General features: G+C 33.1%; 2 protein-coding genes across 3 annotated transcripts in view; both read right to left on the reverse strand.

The window, feature by feature from the left end:
• Positions 1–25,987, reverse strand: part of LOC126841019 (uncharacterized) — a 136,310-nt gene that overhangs the window by 5,327 nt on the left and 104,996 nt on the right. The window contains exon 1 of one of the 2 annotated variants that reach the window (XM_050577214.1): positions 489–492. The exons of the other annotated variant lie outside the window; for it this stretch is intronic. The gene's annotated coding sequence lies outside the window, so the exon portion shown is untranslated. Of the gene's footprint in view, positions 1–488; positions 493–25,987 lie in introns of those variants that run through there. 2 annotated transcript variants of the gene reach the window in all.
• Positions 18,646–25,987, reverse strand: part of LOC126841015 (uncharacterized) — a 53,196-nt gene continuing 45,854 nt past the window's right edge. Inside the window, exon 8 of the mRNA XM_050577190.1 lies at positions 18,646–18,954. Within this exon, the coding sequence (XP_050433147.1) occupies positions 18,934–18,954 (21 nt within the window). The 3' untranslated portion in view covers positions 18,646–18,933. The remainder of the gene's footprint in view (positions 18,955–25,987) is intronic.

Genomic DNA, 25,987 nt, shown 5'->3' on the forward strand with positions numbered 1-25,987 from the left:
TTAGGAATTCAATTGAAAATGGGGTGACAAAAGTATCATCCGTTCGCTGTTGTATATGGAAGTATAAACGCACTGCGTCTGAAATCATATTTGCCCCCACATCGCGCAACCGAAGTGTCAATGCGGAAGGGGTTATAATAATAATAACACAATAATATTTTATGGAAATAATAAGCATGGCGACGGCGGGGTCAGTGAGTGCGATTTGTCGCACACCCTTTTTGATGTTTGAATCGTTTCATAAACGTTTTCCGGCAGACAATTAAACTCGAAACAGATGTCGTCGACCCAGTCCGAATAACAGTTGAACGGAATAAACAAAACGGTTTTAAATGAAAAAAGGGTTCGAATGCTTTAAAGTTAAAATCCCCTTTGGACAATTATCATAATATTGTCGGCTGTTCGTCACACTTTTCAAAATTCCGTGTTTTAATATTGTCAAGCGTGTTGAAAGATCCGAGCCACTATTGAAAATTAATTTCACTTACGCTATTCTGTAGTCGCATTCGTTCCGTTTGTTGTTGTGAAGATCCATGAAAAAAAAAAACAAAAACAAAAATTAATGCAAAGAATATTAATAGTACAACAATAAAAATGTAACGTATATGCGATTAAAAAAATTAAACATGGGGTGGGGGGGGGGGGAAATATAAAAAAAACCACTTAATTATTTAACTATATTATAGTGTTGAATGTGTTCACGGTTTAAATTATCATCCAGTATACGAGCCTAAAGTAATACCTAAAACTACAGGAAAATTAAAAAAAGAGGGGTTCTGATATTATTATTTTTTTCAATTTCTTATTTCAACATCTCAAATGTAGAACTATTTAAAAAAAAAAACTTAACCAATTATGTATATTATACCTAAACGTTACCTGGTAGTAAAGTTCCCTATATTAGTAATAATGATGCACTATATAATGCTGAATGCGAATCGGGCCAAATTTGCCAAAGTAATCACATATAAAGTACTAAACTTATTAAAAAACACAAATTGTAATCCCTCGATTTTCTTTTGTGTACAGAACACCCTTTTTAACAAATTCTAAATTCAACAAGGAAAATATAATAAAAAATTGTCTATTTCTACGTCTTAGGAAATTATTCAATCGTACAGAACAATGAAATATCATAGATATAAGTATTTTTTACATTTTCGGAGGCGATAAATGGACAGCCGTTTTAACGGTAGCGCCGTTGTCGTCGATTTTTTTTACAGAAATAATAATCGATCCAACGCTGGCGTGTTATCTAAAGGGTGAATCGATATTTCCGAAGAAAAAATACTTAACCTAGCCATTATAAGTACCCCGGGGCCGCTAGACCGTCATTTCTGGTGCTCACTGCTCAGATTTTTTAATGTAAACCGTTTATGACCACACCGTAGCCGAGGGAATAGGCTGAATTCGAGTACGGTAACCGCATAATATAATAGTTATAATAATTATTATTATCGAACCGAATCCCCGTAAGTGTACACCTAATTATTGTTATTATGTATAATAACAATAATGATTCAGTTATCGCGGTACATCGGTATAAAAATGTCCTATCTCGCCAGCCCGATCCCGTGCGGTAATAATATTATAATGAATAATGTATAAAGTATTAATCGAATTTAATCTCGATTGCATGCATAGCAGGGCAGGCGTTTATTTCGTTGGAATGTATTACACAGCGTTGCTACCAATAATACACCTGAGGCGACACTGTTTATTAGCCACCGCAGAAGAAACCGGACGATTCGCAAATGCGGTAAATTTATTCATCAAAATATTAATAATATTATATTTCATCCGACCTTACTTCTAGATAGAATACGAGATCGTTTTGTTCTGGTTACCGCTGTCGTAAGTAGAGCATAGTAAATTAAGGTTTTTTTTTTAAATTTCAATACATTCGCCCATTGTCGGTACATAATTATGTAGGTACTTTTCCGGATAAAATATAATTTTCCCTTACACTTGTGAACAAGATGTGTCCAACTATACCGAGTTTAGATAGCTGACCCCGTTTGATTGGAATAAAACGAATAAGATGATAATAAAAAAAAATTGAAACAAATCCAATTTGGTAGTTTTTACACAGATTACAAATTATTCCAGTAACGTTCAACTCTGCTGCGAAAACTACTCTTTATCAATAGTTCACCCAGCTACGGTTACTGTAGGGACTACAAATATGACAGTAACTTACCGTCCTAACGTTCACATTGGCGTTGTAAGTTCCTGCCAACATTTTCACCAAGTCCATGTTGCCGTGTTTGGCCGCCCAGTGTAACGCAGTCTGTGAACATAATATATTATAAGTACTTTTTCAATTGACCATTATTGGGCACACACTAATTATCATTAATACATCTAATTTCAAATATCATATTATTGTTTTACTACTTCTCACTATTATTAACTATAGCCGAGTAGTAATATTATGAAATAGTTAATCATAATTTTATACTGCGGTAATCGGCCACAGTACTAATTAATCTTGCATGCTGTGCACTAATTTGTAGGCTATTAGCCACAAAAAACATAAAAAAGAATATTTTAGGTTTATAGCTACTCAAACGCGTTTCAGCTGCACACGTTCGTGACGGGCAGTGCGACTGAAGACGGTATTATTTATTATACCTATAGGTCGATTTGATAATTATTTTGTTAAATTTACACCTGTACTAACCCCTTTCATTTGTATATTATATTTGTACATACTGGCCATTGCATTGCATATAATATGAGTATACATTATACTAAGCTACTTACGGTTTGTATCCGGACACTACATCATATAAAGGGTACACTGCCATCTATAGACACATTGCATTAGGTATAATTTGTAGCGTGTATGAACACAACTAAGAATTCAAAAAGTATTAAAAATAGAGAGTTGCAGCTATTTGAAAAAACTCGTTCCATTTATCTCGGAACTTGGATATTTTATTCTTTATATATTATTATGCTCCTTTTGATTTTATTTCCACTACAGTACTTAATTCATTCAACGAACTAGCACGCCAAGAATTGCATACCGATATTTTGATCTCACTTTATATTATAATACTAAAAGCGTAAAGCCATTCATCTTAATTGAGTTGGTGATATGAAAACCAACGTGAAACTGGTTTGCCTACTCAAGTTATCAGGCGGAGTGGTAAAGGTAATATGGACCGCTTGTAATTGTAAAAAGGACATCATATTACGTCAAATTAAATTTATAAATATTTATCTATATACATAAAAATAAATGCATGTTTGCCTGTTTGTCCTTTATGCATTAGTACACCATTCATCCGTATTTAATATATTTTAGTAAAGTGCATACAAGATAAATATTTTGAATTTTATTTAACATTAAAAAAAGTACTTTATAGAAAGTAGCCAAGTCACTTACTAGTAGTTTTAATTTTTACTGTTTGTTGACATCAGACATTAATTATTGAAGGTATATTACCTAGGTGAATCCACCTGACGATTTACTCGAAGCAAATATTTTTAAAATAGTACTGGAAAGGCAATATTAATATTATAAATTGTTCCAGAATTTTCCCCCAATATCAGTGTGATTCATATCAAGAGATCAAGTTGGCGTCGGGGTAGGGGGGGGGGGGCATTACATTTTTTAGAAAAAACGAGCTAAAAAAAAAAGCTCATCTTGCGGTATTATTCTTTAAGGTATTTTACATTTAAACAGATCCTTTTAGTTGAAGTTTAAATATAAAATACAATTTTAAAAACATTGGTATATTTTATGCATTGCACGTTGCACATGTGTAAAATACGACCATATAGTAAATGTTTTAAATAAACGTAGCCATAATGCAGTAGTAATAATTTTAAGTTGTTAATTCTAACTCGGTGAGCCATTTTTTAGTTTTAGTGAACGTTATTATAAAAAATCTATTTTCGGTCTCTGGTTGAACTTAACAATTATCCAATTACTGTAGGCATTTAATTATATAGTTTAAATTGAAACACGATATAAAGCACAAGAGAAGGAACAAAACAATTTTATTTTATTTTAATTAACTCGAATTAATAAATCTTAGCCCGACAAAGTTAAGTGAAAATTTAACCGCATATTTTATTAGTTTATAGCCTAATAGTTAAGCACCACGATTTTCTGGTCTCAACATCGTCAATTTATCATGGCAAAAGCGCGCGCAATGATATAGTAATATAATTATCACTTGTGACAAACGCCAAAACGAAATGACTCACGTAAATCACCGACAAAACATAAATACTTAATGACTCGACGCTCGACTCAAACAATAAATAATTTCACAGGACCTCTGGCATACTACATGGAGTTTTAAAATGTAATTGTTCATCGACGTAAGCAGTAAATATACATAATTTTGCCAACATTCTTACATGCATATAACTGGGTTTTCTATGACTGTAAATCTATCGATCTACAGCTGGATATAATATAATAAACATCACATAATATAGCAAAAGTTCATATTCACGCTAAACTAACATTCTTTGACGGAGAAACTGCAGGTGTCTGTAATATCCCGGCGTCATCTATACAAGTCACTTGCTTGGTACCAACTAGCGGGGGGCGTTGGTTCTTGTATCGCACCGCAGTGTTATTCCATAGACCCTATGTTATAATATACGGATTCGACCAAATGTTTAGACGTGTTTGGAGCTGCGAAAACACAAATACACAAACCGTACCTTTTTACAGAGCGCGAAAACACACCGGTTTGTCTGAGAAGCAATCGGACTCCCCAAAAACGAGACAATAAATAATAGCGGCCGGTTGTCAACGCTAAAAGGTCCGGGGCGCACATGTTGTTCGGGGAAGGAAAAAAAAATATAAACGTTTTTCGACCGTCTGGTTCCGGTATAGTGCGCGCTGCAAGCGAGTATTGGCCGTCACACTTAAAACGCATCATTTGTATAGCCGGCGACAGTAACCAGACAACTGTAGCACTTCCCGTCGACAGCAGGCTATTACTTAGCCGACACCGTCTTAGCGATGACCACGTGCGAGGAGAGAATGACTTGTCCGGAGACACGGAGGCTTCGTCACTGAATCTTCTCACTAGGTGATGGCATTTGTCAACGCTCTATATCCACTCCAGACGCATTTAATACCGTTTTACTATAATGTCCCGAATACTTAACACATCCGGTAAAGGATTAATATCTACGATTCGCAGTGGCGCCAACCCCTGTGCCGAGATCCAAGCCATCTCAGCCTGACTACATTTTTAAAAATATCAACAAATATTTTGATTTCTAATTGAAAAAGCTGCTCTGACGATTCACATTGCTTCCAAACCCGTATCGTAGCAAACGACAAGGTCGCGTTTATTAAATAAAATATTTTTTATTTTCGATTCCTTTGGCGTGGCCATGACGACCGCAAAACTATGTTATACAATAACTAAACAACATGTCTCGTTCCCCGCCAATGGAGCAGTTAACGGTACACAGAACATCTTATAAGCCACTGCCTTTGAAACCTCGCAGAACGTGCAGAGACAATCGGGTACGTCCTTTCATCACCGCCGTGTTCGATGCAAATACCGTGTATGGCAGTAGTTACTGTACGTGGGACCATGAGATCCTTAGGGAACAAGTGCCGCCGCCAAAAGACCACAGTTTCCCGGGAGACGGTCTGGGCCGGTATGAGACGACGCAAGGAACGGATTACACGGTCCAACCTATCGATAAGATCACTAGTAATTATTACTATTAATATGTTTAATTAAGATTGTCGGATTTGGGGACTACCCTAGGTTCTGCTTATTCAACTGTTTAATTGAAAACCTTAAAAGTTTTTGTAACGAAAACGCTATGTCACTGAAAGAATGGACAGATCGAAATTTGGATATATCACTTATTCGTTAGACGTAGATTAAACCGTTTATGGTATCATATGGTTCGTTCGTAGACTTAACGTGGAACAAAATCATCCTCAGTGCCATTTATCTTAGTTTTAGGCCTGGTCGCGGATTACTCCGTTCAAAATGGTCTAAATTATCTTCTAAGTTTGTCAAATCAAGCAGTTTTTTCGGAGTTACTTAATGGTCGATTTCCATAATTGCGTCAAGAGCTTTAATGAAAACTTGTTTTTTCTTTATACTTAGAACTTGTGTTGATTAGGCCGTGAAAAAGACAGTCCATGTAAGCACCAAACTCACCGAAACGTCGAAGTTCCCATCGAAGACAAGACGACCATGCAGTGTGCGTACCAAAAGCCTTTGGTTACCGCACCGGATTTGTGCTTGAATCGTCAACGGGTGTTAAGAACTTCTTCGTGGCCAATGGAGACGATGTCAGTGCACCGTGCCAGCTATAAGCCATTAAAGACACCGGTGCCCATAAGGAACGAATCGCGTCCAACCGCCAAATTACATAGATCCGAAGTGCCCATAGAACGAAGTACCACTTACATGACCCATTACTCAGATCCTTGTGACTGTTGTCAAAATGAAGAACCAACAGTGGAAGAAACCAAGTACAAAAAGGCTCACGATTATTCATAAAGACTATTTATACGTTATATTATAACACATACCTATCTACCAAAAATGGTTACCAATATTTTTTTGGTTGAGTTATATTTTTATGGCTTGTAAGGTTTTTTCCAATAAGATACTCATACACTAATCACTAAACACTAATTCCGGACTGCGTAAACGTAAAATTAAGATTTAATAGACATTTAATGGTTCCTGAAAACATAATTTTGTGAATGTTACATTAAATTTGTGCGGCCCGGCATTAGAATCTAAACGACCAATTACTGAAATAATTATGATTATATCATAACAAAACGCTAAGAAGTCGAGGTATAAATGTATACAATCTTTTTTATGCACTCTTACTCTGCGACATTTAATTATCGCGTTACTACCAGAATGTGGTAACCTAGATCCACGATAGGGAACAAGGCAGTTTCATTATTTTTTCGAAAGTCTAAATATACATACTTTAAGACTGCAATGGGTTAAGTCCGATACTTTAAAGACATTTCCTTGTGGTTTTATTTTTATCGTGAATTTCAAAGTGTATAGCAGCTTAGGGTACAAGAGGGTGTCTCACGCTGTTCAGATGAAATTTGCATACTATATTGTCGCAGAACAGCGTGATCTAAAACCCCAGTATACGTATATATCGTATAATTTAAATGCATTTTACGCATAACGACCGTTTATAGTAATAATAGCTCCCCACTCGTCGGACGCACCGGTTGTATAATTAAATTATGGAATCAATTTATACAGTTTCTGGGTGTCGTCGGTTGGTGCGCGCAATGCAGTTGCGGTCGTGGACGTGCACATTTGCATGCTGTGCACGTACCGTGTTTATGGGCCCAGACAATTAACCGCCACCGGTAAATCACCGGTCATGATCACGATCATTTGCAACAAATTGCACTCGGTTTGGCAAACCCGAAATGTTTATTATAAAGTGAAAGCGAATAGTTGAATAGGCTGCAAGGCAACAAGTCGCTGCGTTGTTTTCACCCCAAGACCGGAGAGCCCCGAAAGATTGACGCTAAAATCTGGAATAACTAAGATATCTTATTAGATTCCAATAAATTCTGATTAATGTGCCCTTTACGCAGTTTTCTTTCTATAAAGTCCCACGACAAATTATTGTGTATAGGTAAATGCAAAGACGAAGTACATTTAGTTATTTCGAAACCAGGTCGGTAAGCTTTTTTTTATGCAGCCCGCCGTTTTTTTATGGTAAGACAATCTGCGTACATTACCCGTCCCGTACTGCGACTTGAGCCGTTCGAACGTAAATGTTAGGCGAGCGGGCTCTGGATGGACTGGTCACGGGTTAATATACTATTTGATGGGTATTGGATTTCGTTAAGTTCGGCGACTCGAGGAATTATTATTATACTCTGTTGCGGTCGTATACACGTATACACACACGGTACGCGGATCACAGACGGCCAAACCCAACTGATCCTATACATATATGATATTATGTACAATAAATCGAGAAACGCCTTGTACCGTACTTACACACACTTACACACACACACACACATACTTTGAATCCCCGATAAATCTGTACGGGCGATTTTTATCCCCGCGCGACGGCCTCGTGCAGTTGTATTTATGTTTGTCACATATACAAGTATGTACATATATAAATGTATAATATGTATGTATAAGAGTCGGCGGCCCAGTGATAACCGGCTGCACGCGCTGTGGTTTATTGCTTCCTCTGCAAACTGGTCCTGTGCGCCGCCGTTGCGATGAGGATCTCCGATATTAAACACTATGCGTATAATATACGAAAAACAGAATGAAACTATACACGAATAAGTATAGTATGGTTTACTTGTTCTTGTTCTTTTAATTCTATACTTCAACTCACTACTCTAAGCGGATTTTTTACCGAAAAGCGGATTCATTATTGTACATTATATAGCCGAGAGACCAGAGCAGAAAAATCGTTTGTCGGTGTCGTTTCCTCGCGCCCGACCATTGATAGTGTTCAGCGCCCCGTGCGCGATGACACTTGTGGTGCGGTTAACAAGACACAAACATTCAGAAACGCATACACATATTATGTGTATTTTTGTGTGAATAAAAAGAACGGGCGGAGTTCTTATTTTCTTCCATCTCTGCGACAAAAGGATGAGCGAAGGACAAAAGTGTGTCGGCGCAACAGAAAGACCGTCGCCGACAATGGGCAAACTTACCCGTGCGGTAATCGTTTAGCGATTTACAGCTAATAGCTTAACATATACATATATACTATATATATAAAGGTATATTATACATGTATAAAAAGAGTATAAGCCGACGGATTACAATAATTTGTATACGGTCGGCGTGTACGACCAATTCTGTTTATTCGTTTGTTAGGAAACAAAAATACTAATAATAATAATAATAAAATGTAACCACAACGGTGCGGCGGTACACTTGTAATGGACAAACGACATAATATCATTCGGATGATATATTCCACCAACATGATAAACGACCGAAATCAAAGCGCCATTATATTTTACTGATATTATATTATTCTTGTGTGATCGGATTTGCACAAAACGGTGGCTGTTAGTCGTAATGCACACTGGATCTCGATTATTCAAGGTGAATTACACTACAAGTGATGTATAACGTGTACTTATTATTGTCAAGAAGTATTTGGTAGTTTGTCTAAAAAATAAAATTGAAATATTCTTTTTTGGAAACACCGCCGCGCCACGCAATCGACAGTAAAACATGTAAAAACTATAAATATTTGAAGCTTTACCGTTTTTTTGTGTCAAACCACATTTTTCACAAAAAAAAGGACCATAATTTAAGTGCATTCGAAAAAACAATGCTTTCAAAAGCTTCACGTATACTTGGTTTACTTGGATCGAATTATTTATGGAATATTGTTTAACTAGAATATCTGGGCTAGATGTAAACACAACGCATTTTGATTTATTATAAACTAACAAGTCTCGAGTCGTCAGGACTAATAAGAATAATGTATACATTTTTTTATGCTATGATACCTTATACCACTATAATTTAAGATACAAGATTAAGCGTGTAATAACCAAAATTAAAAAAATATTATTAATAAGTTTTAGAAATATAGTTTTATGTGTAAATAAAAAACGATGCTTCAAAGTAATAATACAATAATATAAGTATCAAATGATCTAGCGAGACATTTTAAAAATTGAAAATCTTTAAATAGAATTTTGTAATTGTGTAGGAAGATGACATTTTTACTCTTGTTCATAACACTTATTATAATATTGTCCTTTAATAAAAAAAAAATGACGTCAAACGTTGAAGAGATTAGTGTAAAAATTTAACTCATACTTTATACACATCTTAAGAGCTTTTTAATTTATTACTGCATAAATATCAGTCTTAAAACTATAAGCCAATAGTGATATTTTTACACGTATTATTTATTATGTCATGTTTTAAAATTCTGCGTTCAAATAAACACAACCATCTTTTTAATATTTAAGACTTAAAAATAACATCCTAAGATAGGTGACACGGACGTCCTCTAGTTAAAAATACAAATATATGTTTTAAAACTTTTAAATTTTGTAGGAAAAAAGTCATATGAACATCAAATTTTGAATAACGTCGGAAAAAGGAGGACACACGCAAAAAGCTATGCGATATTTTTAAACATAATTAATATAAACGAAACATATATAAGTATTATGAACATGTAACCCCCGAGGAAATAGTTTACACGTGAACCTTGACCAGGGCCGTTGCAAATGGTCGTGAAAAAAACAGTTACAAATATATCTTGCAGTTCTACTTTTGTAAATATGTACAAAGAAACGATAGGGTTATTACTTGTTATAATGAACTGTGCACAGTTTCATTTAAATATGTAAATAGCATTGCAGGTGCGTTTTTTGGCGTCCTTCGAAATTTAGCAAAGAGTAGTAATATTCAAAGTAAGTATAACCTATACATAACATATGTATTATGTACTATATATAACTAAAAATAACGATTTTTTTTTTATATCACCAGCGAGGAAATAAATTAATAACTAAGCGTTTTACTGTGAAATATTAAAAAAAACAAAATTAAATTTTTAGTATACAATTCAACTGCGCATCTTTTAAATCAAACGTAGCGTCGGTCACCAATGTTACCAGATCTAAGTTTATTTCCTTAAATAGTCTACAAGTAAACGTTCAATTGAAAGACTTCCAATTTTCCAAAACAACCAAACATTATAAAATGTTTCTGTTCCAAAAAAAAAAAAATGTAATAAATCATTTCGTTTTTTTATAATAATTCACTGAAATTAAAATAGGTAGGACATATATCAAGAAATTATACTATACGCTATAAACAATTCATTTTCTTAATCAGTAGTTTCAACTGGGCAACTTTTTTTTTGTTTTAGACATCTATTTCTATGAAATAATTTGTATTTTATTAATTTTACTTTATTTTATTAGTAACCTTTTAAATTAACGATATTGGTATATCTTACGCGATGTACAATTCGCTTAACAATTAAAATTACAGTAACAATAATAAGTCAGCAAAAAAAAAAACCCGTTGACAAACCTTAATGTTGTCCCAATTATAATTCATTACATATAGATGTACTCGGGTAGTGTAAGTATACTTAACAACGTGTGAAATATAACAGTTTATATTGTTGTTAGCGTGTTTTAAATAATATAATTATTAGGTTTACGCGTTTTTCGACACAAAAAAAAAAACAAAACAAAGAAATCAAACATATCTAGTATAAAACATGGTAATTTACACAAACATATAGATTATGCGGTGTAGTGTACATATTTTAACAAGGGGTCATTTTCGTTTTTTATTCGGGACACCTGCACGGCCGTTAAAATAAATGCAAAGCGTCTGCTTAATGACTTTTAATAACGAGTTATCGGATATGACGTTAATTGCGGCAAACAGGTGATCCAAAACGGTCTAAGTAGAAGGAAATAAACAGGTGATAATACTATGGTATAGTTTAAGACTACTCGGGAAGCATATTAAAGACAATTACTGCCTACCGGCGGTGAGAGCCCTGAAGTTTACCATATATTGCGACTTCTGTATGTATATGTGTGTATGCATAATGATCGTTTATTTTACAAAATAAAAAACATAGAAAAACAATGCAAACTCAAACACAACGTGATCGTTAAAAATAACTTTACAACTAAGGACGGCCCCTAAAAAAACAATTAGCCATTTGTTTCTATTTGTGATGTGCTAAAATATTCCTATCTATCTTTATACTTATTTGGTAAAAATCTAACTAAAATGAATACATATCAAGATATACTACACTAAACTAAGTACAAGAACGATAGCTTTTAGCTATACAAAAAAAAAAAAATAGTTTATATTCTTTGAAAAATCGGTTAAAACTACAAATTAAATATTCTGATAAAAATCACCCCATAAGTATTTTATATTTATAAATCATACATTATTTTACTTTCTAAATACAACTTTTATTTTCTGAAACGGTTAAAAAATCAAATAAAAATTATGTTCAGTACTTTCCCTTTAAAATTATTGTTTTTTTCAAATTCTATTGGTTTTAAGTAGTACACTGATTCGATGTGTGGTTTAGCCAATAGTTAAATAGTAATGACTTATAACAGGCAAGACGAGGGAAATGATAAAATTTGATAAACATTATTTTGAACGCCGTGTAGTTACATACCTGTTATGTTATGCGCGAAACTATATTTTAATATTAATATTATATATTATATATATATATATATATATATATATATGTATATATGCTTCTATGAATTATTATCGAGGTAAACATTTTAAGTCGACCGAATTAAAAAAACACGTTGCATACAAAGCCATGATCCCGGATGTCGGCTGTGGGGGCGGGCGGGTGTAGAGGGTGCGTTAGGCCAATAACTTTACAAGTCCGCACTCCTACGAAAACAACCCATAAACTGTAACACGTCCTGACACGGTATGATAATCAACCTCCACCCCTTTCGTATATTATGTGCATGCATATTGTATATGTGTATTGTAATTTTGTGCACACACATAGGTATATACGAGATGTGTATCGAGAGCATTAAACTGTTAATATACGCTCAACAAATATGATAATTAATTGGAAACAATGGCGGGCCGACACTTTAATTAACATTATTCAACAGTGCGTTGGTGTGTGCTTGGAGGAAAAACTGTCGGTCAAAGTTCCGGCGCGGTCAGGACGAGTGCTAACGAAACAATCTTTTTTTATGTTTTTCCGATCAATTATAATAGCTTATTTTTACCGCTTAACCTTTCTATTGTACGCGACCAGCTCGAACTAAGTGCATTAATTAAATTCATTAAATAGTAATAAAAAAAAAATATTATACTCACATACTGCATTCGAAGGTTCGCAATCCATACACAAACGTTGCATAGCGCACCAGGTACATATGAAACAAACGAACATTTTATTAGTACAATAGTAATAATAATAAAATAATGAAACAATGGCACTTCGGCCGGGTTGCACACGGAATTGATAAATTTAGTGGACCAATAACGGGACACTAAAAGGAAACACAATTTTTGATGTGAAACATCTCATGGCGCGGTACGGGAGTGAGGCCGACTCTTGCAATAATAATAATGATAAAATAATATTGGTTCGATGAACAATGTGTAAGTACATTAAGTAAAATTACTATACCCATTCTGGAAGCTTACCATCACCTCCCCTTTCCCCCTCCCTACCCAACGAAAACTCAATTAAGCTATATCATACTAATAACGAGGCAAATGCGATATTCAATATTTCTACCATCGACCGATACGGAATTCCTGAAGACCTTTGATACCCCAAAATCCTATATGCTGTGTCACCACTATGCCCCGACCCCACTATGACCTGGATTTTTATTGTTAACTATTAAAAAAAAAATGTAAAAAAAAATTGTAAAAAAATGCAAAAATTAACCTGTTGGTGACGATTGGTCACCGATCTGTGTCAAAATTGTTGCTAAGGAAATCAACAGTCCTACTCAACAACTATGTAGACCGTTTGCCCTACGGTTTAGGTTGTTTATTTTGATTGATTTTAATCTATTTAAAGAAATTAATGTGTATAATACAAATCAACTTATTAAAAATATAAGATATTTTTCCATAAAATTATAATCGCCCTCGAACAGAAGCCTGAACTACACAAAGTTCAACGTGAACTAACATTTGAGGTATAATTTAGTAAGATGTACAATAACACGATTAAAGACTACACGACACTACATTTGTTTTCTTTGTTATCATCAAACATCTAATTTATTCAGAACACATCGTCGTTACGGGGGGAAGGTTTGTAAAATTTCTAATGTACGTATACTTATTATATATGTATTTTTTTTTTCTTTAAAAACATAATATTTTTTACCGGTTTGACGCAATTTTATGTTTTATTTTTCACGTGTTTCCCGCTGGAAGATAGCGCCAAAATTATGTGCACATAAATTTCTTTGAGTCGAGACAAAAAATAAAGTTCAAGTAAACACACACCTCTCGCCACTACCCAGCGATGGCCTAGCCTTAATCATAATCATCATATTTTATATACACATATGTGTATAAAAAAATATGTTTTTAAGTAGCCGATTTCGACGGAGACGAAACCCCTCGGATGGTGATAAGAAGACCTAACCGGGCATGCATGCCGTAATATCTGAGCGTGCGTCTAGCCCTGCCAGGCTACCGTGTTGGTTGAACACACATAAATTATAACCGAGATATCTGTGCGGTGGATCTGAAGTATGGTGAACGCGGTAGAAAGAACAGGGGAAACATATATCATAAAAATAATAAAATAATAATAAAGAAAAAGAAAAATATATATATTTATAATATTGTTTTACCTCGTCGTCGACCATACATAGAAGTATGTAATATACATTCATACATAATGACGCCTACCGAAAAAAGTTTTAGCCTACGTGCGTTGTACAAGGTATATAAGAGAAACGGCTATGATATACATTGGTGGTACGTACTATATTATAGTATAATATAATATAATATTATACATATTGTATGATTATTATTTTTAAACATATATTATTATAATACGTAAAACCGCATTCTTTAGAAATTATGATGCTGAAAAACACACAAGCTCGCTCATCGTTAGTATTCAGTGCGCGTACACACACTACTTTTTTCAAAACGTTATTCGGCGACAGAAAATCTTATTTTTTAATTTTTTTTTATTATCCCGAAGAATTATAATTGGTCTCGGTCAACTATCCACCGATGCGATCGCAAAGACTGCGGTTACAATGCATTCCTAAACGTATGGTTAATAATTATTGTATATTAGAGGCATATTATACAATTTTTTTTCTACCCTCACAATGAAATTAACATTTTACAGTGATAAGTGATGTTTGTTTACTTATTTTCTTCTCCTCCGAAAAAATACATTGTTTTTGCCACTCATATTGACTAAAAAAACTGAATCATATATATTTTTAAGGCAAATCCGAAAAAAAAGTATGCATAAAATAGGCAGGGTGTACCCATCATAATATTTAATATAATATGTGTCTTAAGAAGCTATTTAGACATAAAACCAGAGAAAACTCATTTTTGTGTACAAATTAACGAAACATTAATGTGCTACGGTTTGCTGATGGTATAACAACAGTAGCTGAAACAGAACTTACAAAGAATATTAGGAACTATGGATGAAACGATGTTTAACAAATTAAATATGAAAACAAACACTCAAAAGACTTAAGTCCTTGTATGTAAAAGTAATTATGTTAGAGCAAGAAATTAACTAGGAAATCAGGAAATGGAAAAAGCAAAATAATTCATACATTTAGGAATTATTATCAGTGCGGATGAGAGAAGTAAAAATGAAATATAAAACTAGTATGTCAAGCAAAAATCTTTCCACTGCAAGCAATATTAGCCAACAGATAAGAAAAGCTAATTAGTTAAGTTCTTTATCGCTTTTGTGACTAATTTAACTATATAAATAATAATATTTTAAACTAAAATTTAATAAATTAATATCACTGAACTTGAATACATACTATTAATTTTATTACGCTTATATAATATGTAATATATTGATACTATGTAATTATTATTTATATTTTGTAAAAAATACAAGAAATATACATACAAATTATATACATTTTATTTAACATAACTTACTCACGCAATGTATTATTGCTTATATTATAGTAATGTATGAAAAAAATAATTTACATGGTATTACATCTAAATTATCTGTTAAATGTATTTTAATAAAAAAAAACAATTATATTTGTCGTAAGTCTTTATTTCTAGAGTTGTAGCCGTTAACGTTGTACTTGATTTTTTGTAAAAGGTGTATTTAACCAAACAATTTTGAAGTTAACATTTTAAATATAAACTTTTTAGTCCATATTTAACATAAAATGTTTTTTTTCCGAACGATCATTTACAATTTTTTTTTTAATTATACAGCTGTGTCGTAGTTATAGATCATATTACACATGCTATTCTATATAATATTCGAGATACTGTCACAGTAGAAGCATAACACAAAAAAGGTAAGCCCGTATAAAGCACACACACACACATATATATATATATATATATATATATATGTATAAGTGACACCTGTTTTGACTACCGCTTAAAAATCATTTAAAACGACAATAAATAGTACCCATATTATAAGTACACAACAATGACGTTTGATGAGTGCGATACGACCGCTGTGCATAAAAAAAGGGCACACATATCAAGTGCAGTCATATGCGTATAATTACACTTGTCCTTTTGTAACTCAAAACATAGTTATTTCGCTCAAATAGCTCGAAAACGAGTGAAAAAAAAATGTTTATGTAAAACGGGATGTTAATTTTTTTTATTAAGACAGGTGTCCTCATTAACATGAACGTTGCCCCGGGAGGAGGTATTACGTACAAATATAGGTACACCAAATATACACATATACATATATTTTTTAAACTCAAACGGCTTCCGCGGCTCCGTCGTATAATACTCCTCTTCTTATCCGTTCACATCTAATAGTGTGTGTTGTATGTGCATCCCTAGCACTTGCAGCCCTTGGGCAATCTCAGTCGGCGACGACGCCGTCGCATTAACGTCTACCTAATTGTCGGTTACATACCGCAATCGCCCTCGGGGTCCACCCAGACCCGCCAAGAGTGTATAACAAAAAAGTGGAAAAAAAATTGTGGATAAACAACATCGAAGTTAAAAAAGAATACCTATTATATTATAACATACAACACATCTGATATTTTCCTTTAAAAGTTTTCGTTATCGTGTATGGCGATCGTCGTATAAGAAATTAAAAAATACTAAAAAAGAAAAGACGCGTATTATAATAGTACATTATTACCCATACATTTTTTTACCGATCTTCTGCTCTAAATATATTTTAGTGGTAAAGGTATATTATATTTTATTAGATTTGATCTACCATCACAGGTATATTAAAAACTGTAATAGGATTATACGATAAATATTATAGTAATACCTTAAAAAATCTTATAATCATCATCATCCAACTCGGATAGCGAAAAAAAATATTATTGTTACCTAATGGAAATATCGTACAAATATGTAAATACAAAGTTTCTAGATGCGTAACAGAACTATAATATGGGGGAAAATAATCCCTTTCATTTATTTATTTAAATTTACCTCTTCCCCAAAGTCCAATATGAGAATGTAGGGGATCATTCCCTTTTCACCTCACCTTAAATGCATCAATGCAATTTTATAATTTGATTACTCTTACAAGTATTTGGAACTTTTATACAAATTTTCCAAAGTAATAAGGGTTTATCATAAATATACAATAAAACTAAACTTCCTAGTTATATTATTTTACAGAGTTATTTAGTTTTTGTTAAAATGTATTAAAATAAAGTGAATCAAAGCGCACGACTCAAATTACATGATTTTACAATAGCAACGAGCTTTAGCCGTAGTTTACTCATTCCGACATTAATAGTAATAACTAAAGGATAAGCATTAGTATGAAAATAGTTTTACAATTATAAAAAACCCACGTAACGCTGACCTGACGTTACTAAAGTACATAGAGAATACCATGTTATATAATTCACATTAGTGAATTCTTAAGAGATGTAACACAATTTTGTTTTACTGACTTATTTACCATAGAGCTTTTATAAGTACATAATAAATATTTTTATAAAGCATACACCCTATAGCTTCGTATAACCGCAATTTAAAAACTAAAAATAATAACATAAAGATATTTTTAAAAATATTCGCTGCCGAAACGTATACATTTACCATAAACGAGAATACATCTAGTAAACCTGTACGAAATAATACTTCTCTCGGTTGTCTCGTGGCCCAATGGATCAATTACGGATTAACGAATGATAAAAAAAAAAAAGTTGTTGAAAACGATATTTCAACGCGTCACCTATAAGAGAAAAAACTAGTATACGCGTTATTTAGATATGCACATAATTTTGTATGTTAATGTCGGAGGGAAAACGCGTTTTCGTTAATGCCGTATAAGAAAACCATCGAGTACATCAATCATCAAGTGGACACACCAAATCATGGAAAAAAAAATGTATAATACGACATTAACAAAAAATACTTTAAATTTAGGTACTTAGACCACATGTATAAATATATATATATAAATAATTTGTTTTCGTTAAAAAGTTGATTTCCTTTTATTTTTTACTGCTTACCATAATATTATTATAGTTAATTTTGATATAATTATGTGTAAAAAAAAAAGTAAGCGTTAAATAATTTAAATTACTGCGCTTGTTTAATTATAATGACACTATTATAATATGACATTAATTATAAGAAAAACATTATACTTATTACTTACACACTGTTTTGAGTCCAAGAAAATTGACGAAACCGCAACAGAAGACGAACATACATGAACAAAACGATTAGTAAACGTTTTGAATAAAGATAGATGTTAACAATATAAAGGTGATTCATTTAACGTAAGACACTCTTTTTCTTTGATAATAATTATATTTTATCTTTTTGGAGACATTTTAGTTAAATTACAATATTTTAAGTATTATTTATTTAGTAGTATTTTATTAAAACATAAAAAATAACGTATATGTTTTATAACCATTTTAAGTAAAAATTTGCTGAATTTACTAAAAATGTTGACTGGTCGATAACCTGATTTAAAGAATATTGTGTTTAGAATTTTAAATTATTAAGGACGGGAAGACAGGCCGCCAGATGGATGGTGAAATATGATATTATTTTAATTTACGCCCGTAACTCAACCGCAGTCATACTTCCATTCTAAATTTTATAACGTTGTAATGAAACATAAATAAAAATATTTTTAAAAAAAACTACAAAATTGTAATTATTATAAAAGAAATTTAGCGTCTTACGTTGAATGGAACACCCTGTATATGTTTCAACTTACAGTCATTGGATCCTGTTTGTAGATGAACAACCAACCATAGAAAAAAACAAAAAATGTATTAGTAAAATAGTTATGATTATATATTATAGTGTTGTTATTTATACATACAACCAATAAAATTAGTATAAAATATAAGTTTGATGAATTCATTCAATTAGTTATGTAAGTAGTAAGATTGTAGTATTGCGCTAGTCTTTACTGACCTACGTCTGAGATGATAAAGGTGTTCTCAATTCTATATATATATATATAATATACAGAATATTCTGGGATATATTACGTGAGACTTATTTATAACATTTAAAAGTGTGCGCTCCGTTGTTTTTATTGAGTACTATTATAGCATGAAACATTTGTTTTAAAAAGAAATATAGCATACTATAATTGTTTGTACGATACGCGAGTGACATGGGTAATTTTACATTATTCCAAAATATATAACGTCCACGTTGAAATTAATTGCGAAAATGGATAATGGATATTGTGTCTACATATAAAATAATCATGTTTTGGACCGAATTGTACAAGACCGTTAAATAAGACAGAAAATTAAACACATTTAAACTAATTAATTATTGTAAATTAGTTGTTTTAATCAGCTGGGGCCATCACAGCAAGTATTATCACGCTGAAGAAATCGAAAACGACTACAAATTATACGGAGCAAGCAAGTTTAGACACATAGTCAGATAAGGCGCATATATAATAGCCAACTGGAATCCGGCTTATACATCTGCTGTAAAGTTGAGCAATGTATTATATAAACTAATTTTACTGGTTTTAACCATTAGTACATACATTAATATCAACACTTCTTGTCCAATAATAATAATAATACCTATACATAAGTGATTACAACAATAATTAAAAGCAAGTAGTCGTTTTTAAATATATAATTTATAATGGTTTTGTCGTTCATGTTTCTTAATTTATACAAATATACTGTTTTAAAAGGAATTCAGCACAATCGTAATATTATAAACAACAGTAAACATATTTATTGACATATTGACATTAGGCGAACTGTAAAAACTACATCAAACTGTTACTCGAATGGCCGAATCAAAAGAAATAATCGTGAGAGGCAAACACACAACATAACCAAGTACAAGAAAAAGGTAGGATTTATACACAGCTCGGAGTTATAGAATAGAAAAAAATTCTCACAAAAAGTCACGAGTCACTAACGGCTCATAACCATTACACTTAAAATGTTTGCCGCGCAATGTCGGCCAAATGATTTAATTTGTATTTAATCGCGACTTAGAACGATACACATGTTCGAGTATGTTCGCCGTCAATAAAACGCTAGTAACTCTGTAGTTTTATTTAATTTCACAAGTACACGGGAAACGTTGTTTACATTTACTGATAAGGTTACACAACAGTAGCCAAACAAATTACACACACAAACACACGTGAATTTCAGCATATTTTTAGTTTAACTTTAAAAAATTATACATCTACTACATATTATTATATAGATTACATCATGTAACTTTACAGCAATTGGAGAACGAATATAACCGCTAATTTTGTTCTTCGAAACGTAAAAAAAAAGTGGTCTTGAAAAATCTACACAAATAATCAAAAAACTGCATAAATCTAAGTATTCCATTAGATTGCGGATAAAACAAGCAATTGAAGACCTTGGGGCAACAACAAGACATGTCCTTTTTTAAAATTTTTTTTTTTTTTTCAAAATGATTTTAAACCCAAAAAATTTAAAAAAAGGACATGTCTTGTTGTTGCCCCAAGGTCTTCAATTTATCGTTAGAAGAATTAAGAAAAGTAGTAATCTAACCTTATGCAATAATAAAAAACGGTTAAGAATAACGATTCTATTTTGATACATTTTAAAATATCACGGGTCACAGGTCATAATTACAATCTGAAATGATCATTTAAAAAAAAACACAACTATACACAAACATTTACTATTTTCATTTTATTATTGACCATCGCTTATTATTCTGATCAAGATTTATAGTTTAATCTTATTTTGGCTGTTATCACCGAACATTTTAATATAATAATCTTAATATTAAAATATTATAATCTTTAGGAGGTGAATATGATCTTATTATCCCTTTTCTACCCAACTGTTCATTTGTTATATTCACCGTTAGTGTTACTATGGCTTAACGCGGTTTTATGACGATATCGACGGAGGAGCCTTGTTAAAATCATGTATTATGACAAAATTTTAACTGCAGTTTTCATAATACATATTACATGTCTACAGAATTGAGAATTATACATAGGTATTATTATACAAATTACGACGACTACTGTATTTAGAAAGTCCACTAGTGTGGCTCTTCAATTTTCTCACGGTGTACTTATGCTGTATGACTTTTACACTTTAAATAGGTATACCGTTCGATACACCATATTATATATGTAGGTAGTAGGTACTCGGGGAACATAAATTATCATCGATCACACAATGAAAAAAAAACCAACAACACTTGGGAAGTAACACATGCTTATAATATTAAGGTGGGCTTAATTCGAGTGGTGAATGGGGCGGGCGGCCAAACACATTTTACTTATACACGTATATCTCGTATAATATTTATATACCTAGAGACACATAATAAAAACACATCATTAAGGCCGTGATGACTGTCTAGCGCGCGCGCCTTGGTGCGTTTTACCCGCAAGATAGAGACATCCGCCAGAGATGAGATGAAGGACCAGCAACGCAGCGGCCCATGATTAATAGGAACCGGCAAAGTATTGTAATTTTCGACGCGAAGAGACGGATAAGTACGGCCGATCAAAAATGAGAGTGTACACACAACAACAACGGGCGTATAAAAAATAATACAAATCGCCGGGGCTCAATTACCACTGTCCATTATCTAGTCACCGTTCTAAGTGGATATTAATAATACCTACTGTAAACGCATCAGCAGCACCGCCGAGTCCCGCGTGCTGTACGTCGCCCGTAGCTCGTGTGTCCTGGAGAAAAATTATTTAGACTTTCATAAACATTACACTATACATAGATACTTCCTACATCAGCTATCTATTGCTACGGTGGATATATGACGTGTTAAAGCGGTGGGTTTGTCAGGGGGACAGCCTCAATTATAAACACCTTTAACCGACTTTACTAACCCGCCGTCTCTTAACGACCGCTGCGCCGATTCTATCTTTTCCTATATTTTTTGCCCTCTGGAGTCCGGTTTTAAAACATTAACACATAGTGTCAAAAGTATATAAGTACAGCCGAACATAAAATAAATATTTTATTTTAACTTTTCCATATCTTGTAAGTTATAGTACACAGAAAACACTAGTATATCTAAAACATTCCAATTTTCTTTGACTAAATCATAAATACACCAAGTCAATGGAGTTAACAAAGATAGATCATCATATTTATGGGCCGCAATGTCACTGACAAGCATCTCTTATTCAAGCATACTCTAACAAGAGTATATAATGGACATTTCTTTCCTGAGATTTTAACTGATACTTATTTTTAGTTTTTTTCTGCCAAAATCACTTTAGTTAAATTATTAACAATAAATATTAACAACGTTTAACAAATTTTGTTAAACATTCAACATAATATTCAAATTTTAATATTCTATAATGGTATTTTATTTTATGAACTCCACATTCAATAGTAGTAATACAGTTTTACCGGTTAATGTTCGTAACATTAATATTATAAATATACGATCCGTTGACCAATACAACGTAATTATTGTAAACATCAATACATTAAGTTTAATAATAAACTATAATACTATTAGTGGTTCCTTAGAAGTGCATAAAAAACTACATAATATTAAACTTATATATATTCACATTGCCTATTATACAGGATATGCAATACAGATTCGCCTTAATCTCAGGTACTGTAGAATGTCTGGGAATATTTTACAATATATTTTGTTTAACTAATGTAAAATATTATTTTATACATTTCAAAAATTGTTTTAAAAAAATTGAGTGGATTATAAAATTTGGTAGCGTTAGCATTAGAGGTATGCATTTAAAAGTCTGAAGCATCAGGAGGAGAAAAATAAATTACACAGTATATTTTGTATGTTAAGCAGTAGAAACGAGGTTCAGAAAATACATACATAAATACTCCAATCATAATTCCACAGCAGGCAAAATATTTCGCCAGTACTGAATAATGCAGGTGCGCTACGAACAGTAGTACTGCTACATTATTGGTATATACGTCTGGAATAATTCTGTACCTAACGTAATTAACAATATTGGATCAGTAATGTGCAAATGATTGTTTTCAATGACTGAACGGCTAAGCTAACACAGTATCGGTGGCATACAGTAATACCGCAACTGTTATGAGTGTTGGCGTAAAGTAGGAAATTCTGTTTGAAATACGATTGGGTAGTGTTGTAAATAAAAAGTATTAAAACTTTGAAATGAATGGACTATAATATATTTTTATTATGGTATATATGAACTCTAGACTCGTTATAGGAGCACAAGCGCCGACGGAAGAAAAATATCTGATGGAAACCGCGCTTATATTATTTTATTATTGCGTTCACGAACGATATAAAATCAGAGCCAGAACGCGTCACTCGTTTTCATTAAAAAAATAAGTAATATGACCGTCCACATTTTTTGTTTCTGCGATCGCAGGCTAAAATAAAATATTAACGTCTCAATCGTATATATTGATTACACGACGAGGGTTTCGGACGTTTATAGTGACTCGAGGAGCGGAAGAGAATGGGTAGACGATGAGAATCGGTAAAACCAGTTTTGATAACGATAAACGCAGTTTGGTTCGTTTTCTCCACGTGAGCTGTACATAGAGGATCCGCGCAACGGCGGCCGCCGTCATGAATGATAATATGATATGGTTGTTAATTATTATTACGACCGATAAAAACAACAACAATAATCATAATAATAATAATAAAAGACTAGATTTACGACGACAACGACGACTGCGTTGAAAAAAACCAAATGTTGTAAATCATCGTCACGGCATTTAAACCAAGTTGGCCGTGTTTTCGCACCAAAAAAAAAGCACAACGCATGTGTCACACACACACACACAATGTCGCGGGGATGGACCGCCTAGGGTCGGAGGGGAGGGCAGGACAAAGGGCAAAAAACGACCGGATACGTCGAGATGAAATAATAATAATAACAATATAAATGTCGATTGTAAATTAAGGGGACTTTAACGGCCCGTTTTCACCTCGGCCACGGTTTACCGGAGAAGACGTCGTAGGTTTTTAATGATCTGTTTAATTGCCTAACCCTCGGCAAATGTCGTATATATTATTATAATATAGTAGTAGACCTTCCTTCCACCGTCGGTTGCCGGATTGCTCGCTCCTGCGATGAGAAGACGTTAAAGCGAGCGTTATAGCTGTTGCGTGCGGTGGTTATAGCTGTGTGTTTTTGGAAGGCGAACAAAAAAATACACAAACACAAGTCGAGGGTATAAAACCGGTGGGGAAAAAAACGAGCACGGCCCTGGGGCTTTTAATTACGACGTCGTTTTCGACGACGTCGACGATATTTTAAGATTGAGTGTTGGACAGTGGGACCGATGCCAAACGACTCGAGCAAGAAGAGATTTAGTGCAATACCGTCACGACTGACATTCCTCTGCGCCTGCCCGACACTGCCGATTGTGCAAGAATTTTGACCACAATTCGTCCTAAGAGTCTATTATGGTAGTTTAAACCCCGCTGTAGAGTAATCCCATATAAAGACGAAAATCGCCATTTTGATTTTAAGAAATATACCCACTCCTCTGATGTGAAAACACGTCCAATAAGGATGGAGTAAAAACGTTTCGATTAATATTATAGCAAACCTAAGGAAAGTAATAGCTTTAATAAACAACCAAGAAAATATGTTTTGTAAAATTCAATATTGGATTACCACTTTTTTAAATATCAATATAGCTCAACGCATTCGAATCGGGACTACTTAAATAAAATAAAAAACAATCTTAAAATAAAAACAAATTATAAATAATAACAAAAATAGGCTTTTTTTTTTTGCTAAGTTGAAAAAACCATTAACACACTTTGAGACAATTATAATAACATTTACTTGAAATTTAACTGACAAAAATTACATAGTTACAAATCCATTGTTGTTAAAAGAATCAGACTACAGCTATTTATTTATTGTACGCATAATATGGCAATCATTTTTTGCAAAAATACACTAAAACTAAAGTGAAATCGTCAAGGCCTGACGATGACGATATTATCATTTATATCATAGAATCTATTTCATATAGCAATGAACGTCCGTTATTCACGTATAACTTTTTAATTAACATTATTTAACACTTCATTCCTTGCAGATAACAATATTATTAAAAGAAATACTTATTAATTTTTCAAAAATGTATCGATTAAACATTTCAAAGCCCTCCCAAGACCTAAGCAAGTCTTTGACATCATCACCATAGAAAAGTGAAGTTTCGTTGAATGTTATACGACTACAAATACAATTTACTGGACAAACCCTGGAAATTGCGGACATTTTTAAAATCTACGGCAATTCAATAGTACATGTCAAACGATAAAATATACCATATCCTCTCAAGTCCAAACTGTTTGGCCGAAAGCTGCTACCATCCGTCTTTGCTCTCACTCGATGCCGACCGGCAACTCTTCGCTTAAGAGCACGAAACCGATGACCCGCCTTCGACGCCCACATCGCCGGCACGGTGTCCACCGTTAAGTCCCTCCGGCCCCGTGACGTTTGTACACGATAAATAAAATCGGCTATTTACAAAACACACATACACGATTAACATAAATGTGCGGTTAACGACCAAGACTGCGCGATACAGAATATATCTATATACACACAAAACAAAACCAAGTGGTGGATAAATACCGAAAGGAATTCTTCGAGAGCAACAGAGACGGCGGCGCTCAGGTCTTTTTCTCTCTCTATCTTGGTATATATAAAAATATATATATATACATACACGTATTTTATATACATACAAACGCTTGTGTGTGTGTGTATATATATATATATATATATATTATAAAGCTTGGGA

This window comes from Adelges cooleyi, unplaced genomic scaffold (genome assembly GCF_023614345.1).
Source record: "Adelges cooleyi isolate 19-005CV unplaced genomic scaffold, UGA_ACOO_1.1 ACOO_flye_CR_arks_rails_tigmint_CR_PRNA_108, whole genome shotgun sequence".
Lineage (NCBI taxonomy): Eukaryota > Metazoa > Arthropoda > Insecta > Hemiptera > Adelgidae > Adelges > Adelges cooleyi.